Source organism: Chrysochloris asiatica, unplaced genomic scaffold, assembly GCF_000296735.1.
Source record: "Chrysochloris asiatica unplaced genomic scaffold, ChrAsi1.0 scaffold00192, whole genome shotgun sequence".
NCBI lineage: Eukaryota > Metazoa > Chordata > Mammalia > Afrosoricida > Chrysochloridae > Chrysochloris > Chrysochloris asiatica.
Genome location: NW_006408710.1, coordinates 5,481,097 through 5,492,478, shown reverse-complemented (window position 1 = coordinate 5,492,478; position 11,382 = coordinate 5,481,097). Strand labels below are relative to the sequence as shown.

Sequence of the window (11,382 nt, the reverse complement as noted above, 5' to 3'; positions counted from 1 at the left end):
CCTGTCACACACCTTTCTTAATTTTAAACCATTCAGTGCTCCCATGTTCTGTTCGAACACCTGTTTCTTGGTCTAGGTACAGATTCCTCATGAGTGTTCTGGAATACTCACACTTCTCAATGTTGTCCATAGCTTGTCATGATCCACACAATCAAAAGACTTTGCATAGTCAATAAGGCCAAGGTAAACATCTTTCCGATATTCTCTGCTTTCAGCCAAGATCCATCAGACATCAGCAGTGATATCCCTTGTTCCACAACCTCTTCTGAATCTGGCTTGAACCTCTGGAAGTTCTCTGTCAATGTATGCTTGTAGCCGTTTCTGTATTACCTTTAGTAAAACTTTACTCACATGGGATATCAAAGATATTGTCCAATTATTTTTTAAATGAACAATATCATTTAAAATGTAAACGTAAATTTTAAGAGAGGCGGAGGGTATTGTTAAAGGAAATGAACTCTAAAGTGATACTTTTTTTTTTTTTAATGTGAGACTCCCTGCTCACAGGCCACCATTCCCATCCACCCCCCCAGAGCTCCAGGCTTTGCTGCTGGGTCCCCTTTATAGGCTGTAAGAAAACTCTTGAAATCCCAACCCTGCTATATGCCCATTTCCACGTCAGCCCAACATCTTAGAAGCAAGCTGTCTCTATTTGGTTGGACTGCAAATGTTCCGCATAAGGTCGAAAAGGAATGGGGTTCTGCGTGAGTATGGTCCCCCACTTTCCCCCACCTGCCCCCACCTGCGTGATCTGCCTCCTGAGTCAAGTCCTTGGAGCCTGGGGGAAGCGGGAGGTGGCCAAGGAAAAGTGAGGCTGCCGCAGTGTGTCTCCTCCCACAGCAAGCCCCCCATAAATAATGCAGCATTTATCTAGCTGGATGTTGGAAAGAGAGATCTGGAGACTATTTCAATCTGCCAAAAAGCCCTTCAACTGAAGCCAAAGGAAGTAAACCTTTATCCGGTCCAAGCCTGTGCTCAGAAGTGTCTAGCACTCCAGGTTGGCAGCGCAGCTGGGACTAAGCTAAACTGTAATTAATCTTGAGAATGAACCCTGGAGACCAGACGTCTGTTCATCCAAGGATAGAGCACCACTCTCCTCACTGCCACAGAGTGACAGGTACTGAAAAAGCAAGCGAGATGAGCTGGTACAGATACCCAAGCCGAGCCCTGAAAACGGGCTGGCTGAGGGGAAGTGGACTTCTTTTACCGTCAAGAGACTCTTATGGAGACATTCTCATGGGTGAGGAAGAGGACCACAATTGATTTTCTTGTAGTTGGAGCATCACAGCCCCCAGGAAAGTTGGCAACCTTAGATTTGCAATGGAAAACCATGAGGGGAGAAGAAATGTGTGTTAAAACGCTGCCCCTGATGAAGATCCATTTAGAGTATTTTCAGTGGTTTTTCTGTAAAGAAAAAGGCATTTCTTCTGCACAAATATTTCTGGGAACGGCATTCAGTAGCGGGATAATCTGCACCTAACCGTGTGGACTCTTCTGCCAATTTTCTCTTTCTCTTTTTAAATCCAGGTGGTTTGATATGGCAGGGACAGCTGGTGGGCCTAGGGGGCTGCAGTGTATGATCGGGCGTAAGAATCCTTTGTTTGAAGAAATGAGTGCCTTCCACCCAGATTACAGTATCAGTCTCAGAAAAAAATGGTTTAATGTCCTTAGACTTTAAATGAGTTAGCGCAAGTGTCGACACCCCCTCCATTGGAGCCCTGGAGAATCTCTGCATGGGAGGATTAGCCTAAGAGATAAACATGCATTTGTGTGCACATATGACTGACCCACGTGCGCATGTCCAACATGTGAACCTCAGAACAGCAAGTGTGACATAGGCATGTCCACCACAGGTGCACGCATGTCACACACATACACCATGATGCACAGGGATGTTTTCTATTTGGCTTGGTCACATCTGGGGTAATGTTAGCTCCGTGTTGAAGCATGGTCCAGACACATGCACAGCTGAGACTTGTAAGGGAGAAAAGGAGATGGCCCTCCAGTGTCCACAGGCTGCTGACGTAACGGAAAGGGTAGTGTGGGTGGGAGGTGTGAAAGTGTGTTCTGGTGTCACACATGTGCCATGCGGTGTGCATGTATGTGCCACACATGTGCATGTATGTGTCACATGTGTGCGTGAGAGCATGCACTGTACGGAAACTACAGGTTGACTGAAAAATGAGAAGCTGGTCAGGGTGAAGAACACAACTGCTGTTGTTGTTGGTGCCGTGCCGTAATGACCCCAGAAGACAGCAGAATTGCCCCACAGGGTTTTCTTGGCCACCATCTTTACCGGAGCAGATCTCCGGTCTTGTCTTCCATGGAGCCACAATACGGCCAATTAGTAGCTGATCACTTAACCTTTGACCGCCAGGGCTTGTGGAAAACAACTAAGCCTCGGTTACATGGTTATATGAGAACTATTTGGGGTTCTAGTTTAAAGAAAAAAACATGAGAAAAAAAGCCAACATCAGCTTAGTCAGAAGTGCCCCTAAAACCTCCGTTGGGGACAGATGCCCCAGGAGTCAGTGCGGGAGGGAGACATGCCCGGGACTGGTATTATTGCGGAGTCTCTGCAGCTGATGAATGTGCAGCTTGTCCGGAAAAGCTGGAGTCCCAGCAGGATGCTTCTGGTTAACGCGCAGGACTGCAAGGTCGGTGGTTCAAGCTCACCAGCCGCTCCTCGGAAACCCTACACAGGGTCGTCATGAGTCAGAATTGACTCTACTTGACGGTATTTAATATCCACAACAACTGAGCAGCTGGTGTGGTATTGTAGGATACGCACCAGACTGCTAACCATAAAAGTCCCAGGTGCAAACCCACCAGCCACTCCTCAGGGGAAAGATGAGGCTGGCTGCCCCTATAAAAATGTACAGTCTCAGAAATCCAATATATGGTCATCATGAGTTGGGCTTTTGACTCGTTGGCAGAGTGGGGTTTGTTGTTTTGTTTTACTGAAGAGCTGCGAGTGACTCTTCCGAGACAAGTGTTTTTCCCTCAGGGCCCTGTAATCTGTTTTCTGTGGAGACTCCAGACAACAGTGTCTCCTTCTGTGTCTGGTGCTAAGACAGACAGCAGGTTCACTCTGGGCTCCACTTCCTCTCTGCTGTGACTGCCCTGCCTAAGACCCGTCTCTATTCCTTATGCTGCTGGAAGCCTGGGTCCTTGAGTACTTGGCAGGGCGAGTCTGTGGGATGCCATTTCAAACGTCTTTTGAAGTGGGCCTTCCATCACTTTCCGTAACAGGCGTCTCTGGAGGGATGGGCAGTGCCACTTCTCATCACTGCGTGTCTCGTCTGCATCAGTCCGAGCAGGAGCAGAAGTGAGCCACCTCTCCCAGCCAGACTCCCACATCCAGGCAAGGGGGCCTACTCCTTTCACTAATGCTGGGGAAGCACAGAGCGAGGAATCAGGAAAACCTTGCCCATTCCCTCTCTTTCCCCTTCTCCAAACCAGCTCCCTCTCCACCCACCTGAAGTTGACCCAAGGTATCACCAGCTAACTTTCTTCTGTTTAAACCTCTGGCCAGCAGCAGGCTGAGCGTCAGAGCAGAACTGCCCCATTGGGTTTTCTTGGTTGTCATCCTTACCAGAGCCGATCTCTGGGTCTTTTCTCCCACGGAGCCGGAGCCACTGTTTGGCCAGTTAGCAGCTAAGCGTTTAACTCTTGCACCACCAAAAGTACTAAACTGTTCAGTCAAGGCGGCATATTTGACTCTAATAATCATTATATTCAACTCGGTCATGTCTGGGTTAATATTTGTTATTAAATGCCGTTGAGTCGGTTCTGTCCCATAGCGACCCTGTGTGTAGGGTTTCTGAGGAGCAGCTGGTAGGTTTGAACTGCTGACCTTGTGGTTCCAACTAACCATGCAGTCTGATCCAGTGCTTTATCCTACAGTGCCGCACCAGGTTCATGTTTACATAGAGATCTGAAACACCCCAAAGGGAAAAGATGTCCCACACGTGTTGTGTCTGGTGCTGTTAAGGGGAGGGCTTGGAAGTGTCAGTGAGGTTGGGAGATATGAAAGTGCCGTCTTAAGACACTAGTCTCAACCCTGAGGGTCTACAGAGTCAGGTACAACAACTATAAATCCTTTGCAGCTGTAAGTAGAGTACCATCCCAGGTGCCTATTTTTTAAGATGAAGGCGCTCTCATAGCGTAATTGGGCTTCGAACCGCAAGATCAGCAGTTCAAAACTATCAGCTGTTCTGCGAGAGAAAGATGGGGCTTTCTGCTCACATAAAGATTCACACCTTCAGAAACTCTGTACAGGGTCACTATGAGTCGGAACCGACTCCACGGCACATAACAACATGGGTCGGAATCAAGTCAACGGCACTTAACAACAACCACCTTTCCCTGAAGTTGTCTATGGTCTTCCATTTACACCAAGTCAAAATGATAGTTCTGACATCTTTGAGGGACATAAATCATATTCATTTTCAACATTGAGTTATGAGTAGAAAACAAAGTCTGAAGGGGCAAGATGAGGGCTGAAGGATGGATAAGTGAAAACTTCCCAGTGAACTTCATGTAGGACAGAGCTTGCTACCCTTAAAGAATGTTTCCTTGTTGTAATGAAGGAAAATTCCCTAGCGAATATTCCCTACCCTTTTTCTCATGAATGCAGTGTTCAGTGTTCTTAAAGCTTCTTCCTAATCTGCAGTTTGAAACTACCAGCTGTTTCGCAGGAGAAAGATGAGGCTTTCTGCTCCTGTAAAGATTTGCAGCCTTGGAAACCCTGTACAGGGTCACTATGAGTCAGAACCGACTCCACGGCACACAGCCATCACCACCACCACTAGAGAAAAAAAAGAGAGACTCTGCCTGTTAGGGTTTCTCCACAAATTCACATTTCAGAAGTAACACCACTGCTTAGTGGCAGTTTATCTCAAAGGATTGCTCTATTAGGACATTTGCAAGGAAATTCAGTGATTCTGAAGCGGGCTGAAGTAAGAGTGAGACAAATGATTCATTCTAAGCCATTGTCTTACTAGTTCAAATGCCTGGCTCACCAGCTGTTGGGATTCTTCTGATGAAACAAGGTTGGGACACACGAATCAGGCCATCAAGTCAGTTCTGACTCATGTAAAGGTTTTTAAGGAAGGATTGGTGAGTTTGAGCTATTGACCTTGTGGTTCAGTGCCTTACCCACAGTGCCAACCATGACTCCCTTAGGAAGCTCTGAACTTGGAGCTGACTTTGTAGTGTAGTGGTTATGAGGTGGATTGCTAAGTTCAAGGTCGGCAGTTCGAAACTACCAGCTGTCCTGTGGAAGAAAGATGAGGCTTTCTGCTCCTGTAAAGGTTTACAGCCTCGGAAACCCTGCTCAGGATTGCAGCACATTACCACTACCACCAGGGGGCTCTACTGCATGTGTATTTATGTAACAAGTTTCTCTGTGGGCTCCTCTTATAGTTTTACCTTTTTGTCCTTTTCTGCATGGGTTTATGTATCTATCCTGAATCTTTCTGGACGTATGTTTCAAAGCCATTGTAAATCCTTCAGGGAATGAGGCAGTGTGGAATTATGCAGACAGACAGAACCAAGTGAACCCCTAAGCAAGCATCCCTCAGGTAGGGTCCTGGTGTTTCGGACCACTCAAAAGCCCCTGCTTATGGGGCGGGAAGAGAAACATTCAACAAACAAATCTATGTTGGAAGGAAGTCCAACCAGAATGCTCCTTTTCAGATGGCCAGACTTTGTCTCTCAGACTTTGGCCATGTTATCAGGAGGGTCCAGTCCCTGGAGAAGTCCTTCATGCTTGGTAAAGTGGAGGGTTAGGGAGAAAGAGGGAGACCCCCAATGAGATGGCAGTGGGCAGTAGCAATGGGCTTGAGGCTAACTGTGATTGTGAGGTTGTGCGGGACCAGGCAGTGTTTTGTTCTGTTGTGCACAAGGTTGCTATGATTTGGAATCAACTTGATGGAACCTAACAAGAGCAACAACAAAATCGATATGGGGCACACCACGAATGAGCAGTGCTTTCATAAAATAATAAAAATCATCATAAAAACCAGATGATGAGAACCGTGCAAACAATGAGTGCTTATTTAATACCCTGGAAACAGATCTGCCAATAAAGTGGATCACATTTCTTTTCTGATTGATTGTTGACAATTCCAGAGACAAGAAGTACCAAGGATGGTAGGTCACAAATGCCTGCCTGTCTTTGAGGAATAGCTTAGGAAGCTGGTGGCGTGAGAAGTGTGGATACTTAATGTGTATACAGCTGGTGAGGAAAGTGACCAGTACCGTCTGTGAGAGATGGGCATCTCTCCAACCCCACGCCCACACAGCCCACACTCACTACAGGTTTTATTGCCTGCTGCCCACCATTCCCTTTTACAAACAATGTCTTCAAGTCTACACTTTGCATTGGGTTTTTCTTAATGCCCAGTTTTGTCAAAGTCCTTTCAAAAATGCTTTCAGGGGTTGTTGAATTACATTTTCTTTCACGAGGAAGCCATGGCCGGTATTAAAAACCAATAATAATTTCATAGTTTCTCATAAAGGTGTAATTTGGCTTCATTCTTATTCATTTATTTTCACAGTGGGGAAAATAAAACTGTGTCCCCAAAAGCATCTCCATTTTTTTCCTGCCTTTCATTTAGTGATTGTTTTTTCCTATAGCTCCCAAAGAAAAATTAAAGTAATTTGAGACGGAAAAAATGCAATCTTATAACAAAGCAAGCTTTATCTGGATAAAGACCATGATCGATGACCACAACCATTTTAGTCCTTTTGGGTAAAATGAATACTTGGATTACATCTGAGAGAAGAAGTAACATATGAATTGATCTTCTGGGTTTTCAAATAGCTTCTCCCTTTTTACTTTGAATGAACTTGCTTGAAATTAATGAAGCAAATACCAGAAGCAGAGTCAGGTTTTGTGAGCCTTGAAGTCATACAATTTAGGTATGATACAATTTAGGAGACACTCTTTCCGAAAGAGAATATAAAAATAGCTTAGTTTTACCATGGTTTACAAAAACTTAGGACCACTTTATAACAACACATAGCTATGTGAACATACTACCAGAATTCCTCCCTGGATCTTGGATAGGGTTACACGAGAAAGAATGCTAAAGTTTACATTTTATTGGCTTCCTGGTAAGTCCTTTCTGGTGGGTAACTTATTGTGAGAAGTATCTACCTATACTGTGAACACTTGAATTCACTATCTGTGCATATAAACATAGGAAATGCCTGTACAGGGATCATATACAAGTCTAAATGTACGAGCACACAATTACGTATTGGGCATTAAACACACAAATGCACAGATAAACTTTGTTGATTTTGTTGAGCCTGAATATTCCCAAAGATCACACCCTGGCTTCATCTCCTCTTCTCCACGCCTTGAACTGTCCGCCAGAATTTAAATTTTCACTTTCAGAAGAAGGTACTCAATTTAACATGCTATCATTTGCTCAGACAAGCTGGCTCAAACAGAGTTTCCTGGATTGGTCTCATGCTGAGCAAGTCCCTATTCTCAAAGCCAGGTGTGACCTGGTAGGGTAGGGAGCACACTGCCAGTTGGCAGAGCTTGGCCTCTTTGTTTTCAGATACTTGTCTGGAGGTCTCCATTGAGGAGGGTCCTCTGGGTCTCCGTGGTCTCATTCAGCCGGGATTTGTCCTGCTTACTGTCGCTCCGTTCCCCATCATCTGTGCCACTCACCTTGACCAGGCACAAGACATTCTGGAAGCTCTTCTTGAAGTTGTCGGACAAGAAGGCATACAGGATAGGGTTGGCACAACTATTAGCATAGGTGAGGACCACCACAAAGTCAAACATGCCTTTGAGTGCTGGGGTGGGGTTGATGGCCACAGAGACCGATGAGACATTGAAGATGTAGAACGGGAGCCAGCAGAAAATGAAGACAGCCACCACTATGGATACCATTCGGGTGACCTTCTTCTCTGACTTTTTCCTCTTGGAGGAACCTACTCGGATTCCAGAGGACTTGACCTTGATGATAATGAATAGGTAGCAAAGACAAATGATGGTAAGGGGCACCAGGAACCCTAAGATGAAGGTGTAAATGATGAACCCTGTGTACCAGGCTCCAGATTCACCTGGCCAGTTGATGGTGCAGCTGCTTCTCCCCCACTGGTTGCTGCGAAGCCCGGCATAGATCATGATAGGCAAGATGACCAGCAGAGAGACGCCCCACACAGCCACGTTGATCATCTTGGCTGTGCGGGGTCTCCTCCACTTGGCCGACTTGATGGGGTGGACCACAGCCAGGTAGCGGTCGATGCTCATGACTGTCAAGCAGAAAATGCTGGTGAACTGGTTGATGCCATCCACAGTCATGACCACCCGGCAGATGGCCTTGCCAAAGGGCCAGTGGACCAGAGCCACCTGCATGGCCAAGAAGGGCAGGCCGAGCATGAAGAGCTCATCGGCAATGGCCAGGTTGAGGATATAAATGTTGGTGATGGTCTTCATCTTGGCATAGCGCAGGATGACATAAATGACCAGAGTGTTGCCACATAACCCGATGATGCAGACCACAAAGTAGATGAATGTGAGCACTGCATTGCTGGTCATGTCATAGTAGGGTTCGGTTTGGTTGGAGCCATTGGCTGTTACTATTGGGTCAGTGAGGTCCAACTGAGAGGCCACCACCCAGGCTTGGCTCCCATTGAGTAGTTTGTACACCATATCCATGACTCTTTGATTGTCTTAGGCTAGTTTCAACCAGCCCAAAGATCTTATTCTCACCTTCATGGGCCCTGGAAGCAAAGGATCCACCAGGGCATCTGAAAGGGAAGAAGGGAAGATTGACCCATCAGACACAGACTACTTAAACTCTCCCCAGCTGTCCCTCCCAGACACACACCTAAAGTGAAAAATGTGTTATCTGTCTTGTCAACCTAGGACTACCAACCCATCCTCATCAGTAAGTGGACTTTGGAGTTGATTTGCCAATAGCTGAGAAGGGCTTGGGTTAAGCCATTGTGTCACCTTCAGTGACAGACATTGGGAGAGAGCTGTGCTTGCAAAAAGCAAGCAATGTGATTTATAAGAAGCTGATTGGTCCAAAGTGGAAAGAGGTCAAGTTTAAGGAGGTTCGGCCCCTGGTCTCCTGGGGGTCTGAGGCTGGCATTCTTGGCCTGTTCCCCGTGAGGCTTGCAGACAATGCTGAAGCATTTCCATTCTGACAACAACCCCATGGTGGGAAAACCCTGGCCTTCAGAGGAGTAACAAACTGGGGTTCTGCCACGGAAGCCTATGAGACCTTGTCCGAGACCCCAAAACAGTCTGACCCCTGGCTGTTAAAATGTGATGTCGGGGAGAACAAACAAGATGAGGGATCGAGTGGAAGTACACTGAGGAGCTCCATCAGCAACAACACAGAATACCGGACCAAGAAGACTCAGGGGATGGTACCAGAACTCTGAACCACATATAAAGGAATATTTAGAAGGTTGGAAGGCTTACAGCTAGGGGAATTTGTAGCAAAAGCAAGAAACTCATTGCTTTTTAATTTAAGACGCTCAGCTGCTCCCAGAGCTGCCATTTTGGGCGAGACCACATAGGGGAAGGATCAGAGCCACCATGGACACCTGACAGAACCACGGAGATAAAGGTTTGGACGTTCTTTTATTTGTGTCTGTTCATTGGTCTCTTGCTGTCTGCGCACCTCCATTCTGGTGACTAGAGAGGGTGCCTGGGCAAGTGGAAACCCCAACCCCACCCTCACCCCCAGAGGCTTCTACTAGGCATGCGCACAGATCTTCTCAAAATTTAAAGAGACAGTTTCCACTTAAAACCAAATGGCAAGGATCAGACTTTAGCCACCTGGTAGACATAGCAAACTGTCCCTCATCTGATTATTCAGTAAGGCTTGTTAGTAATCTCATACATGAGCCCTGGATATCCACAGACAAATGTAAAAACCTTCCCTAAAAGCCGAGACTGTAAATTCCAAAAAGGCAAGCTCCCCCTGCCCCCCACCCCCAAAAGCTAAAGAGGATAGAGAGAAACACTGTTAACTGATGATATATGGAGGGGATAATAATCAATGTAATGAAACAAGCTATATGAATGGTTGAATGTGAAGCTGATGATGTGCCCTGTAAACTTTCACTCAATCCAAAATAAAAACATTTCATAAAAAAACCCCCAAAAAACAAACAAATGGCAGCACAAAAGGGCCACAGCCGGCCCTGAACTGTTTATCACTAGGAAAAAGGCCTGAACGGGGATTGTGGAGCAGGACAGGCAGGCTAAAAAGGAAATAGGCTGAAAATTAAATCCTGAGTTACGTCACAATGACCAACAGTAGCATCTTGAAATTTCTCAGGAAGAAAGAAGCCCATCTCCTGATCACATCTACCTGGAGGCAATCAGAAAGCATAAAAAAAAATTCCAAAATACACACCCATCTAAGTATTAAGGCCACAGATAACTCCTGAATATGCCCAAAAAACAGAAACAGATGACCATATCAGCACATGTCCAGAAACGAGATGAAGTGACTGAGGCAAATAAGCTGGAAGTAGACCTACACTCCATACTGGAAGATGGGCTGGCTTTGGAAATACCTAAGAAGGAATTCATAAATATGATTATAAAATGTATCAAAACACTATACAATGGTGTTGAGAAAAACAAGGAAGAAGTCAGGAAAGCACTACAGGAACAATCAAATAAGATAGATACAGCATTGGACATAATTCAAAACCTACAGAAAGAGGTCCAAACGATTAATAACAGAATATCAGAAATGGACAATACACTGAAAGGGCAAAGGAGTAGAACTGAAGAGATGGAATCCAGAACTAGTGAGCTAGAAGATAAATCTCTCAACACTACTAAGATAGAAAAACAAGCACAAAAAAAACAGATTTAAAAAAATCTGAAGAAGGCCTAAGATTCATGTTGGACAACATGAAGAGGAATAACTTAAGAATTATCAGCATTCTGGAACAGGAAGAATCACACAAGTCCACAGAAAAGATCATTGAAGAGTTTCTGGAAGAAAATTTCCCTAACATCCTGAAAAGTGAAAAGATAAGCATTCAAGAAGGTCAACGAATCCCAGGAAGGATAGACCCTAAAAGAAAATCTCCAAGACATATAATAATCAAGCTCTTCAAAATTGAAGATAAGGACAGAATCCTGAAAGCAGCTAGGGAAAAGAGAAGTGTAACATACAAAGGCAAGCAAATCACATTAAGCTTGGATCTCTCAACAGAAACCATGCAGGCAAGAAGGCAATGGGGAAACATATATAAAACCCTGAAGGCAAAAACTTCCAACCAAGAATCCTCTACCCAGAAAAGCTGTCAATCAAATACAATGGTGTAATCAAAACATTCTAGGATAAACAGAAGCTAAGGGATTTTGCCAAAGCCAAC

The 11,382-nt window shown here is 45.3% G+C and overlaps 1 protein-coding gene across 1 annotated transcript; it reads right to left on the bottom strand.

Annotated features, from left to right (window-relative positions):
- Positions 1-7,327: 7,327 nt before the first annotated feature.
- Positions 7,328-8,763, bottom strand: SSTR2 (somatostatin receptor 2). The gene has a single exon (XM_006872300.1). The coding sequence runs from the start codon at positions 8,684-8,686 to the stop codon at positions 7,574-7,576; it is 1,113 nt and encodes a 370-aa protein (XP_006872362.1). The 5' UTR covers positions 8,687-8,763; the 3' UTR covers positions 7,328-7,573.
- Positions 8,764-11,382: the final 2,619 nt, after the last annotated feature.

What these genes read in the sequence shown, in the direction of transcription:
- SSTR2 (XM_006872300.1), bottom strand. Translation starts at nt 8,686, where the DNA reads ATGGATATGGTGTACAAACTACTCAATGGGAGCCAAGCCTGGGTGGTG.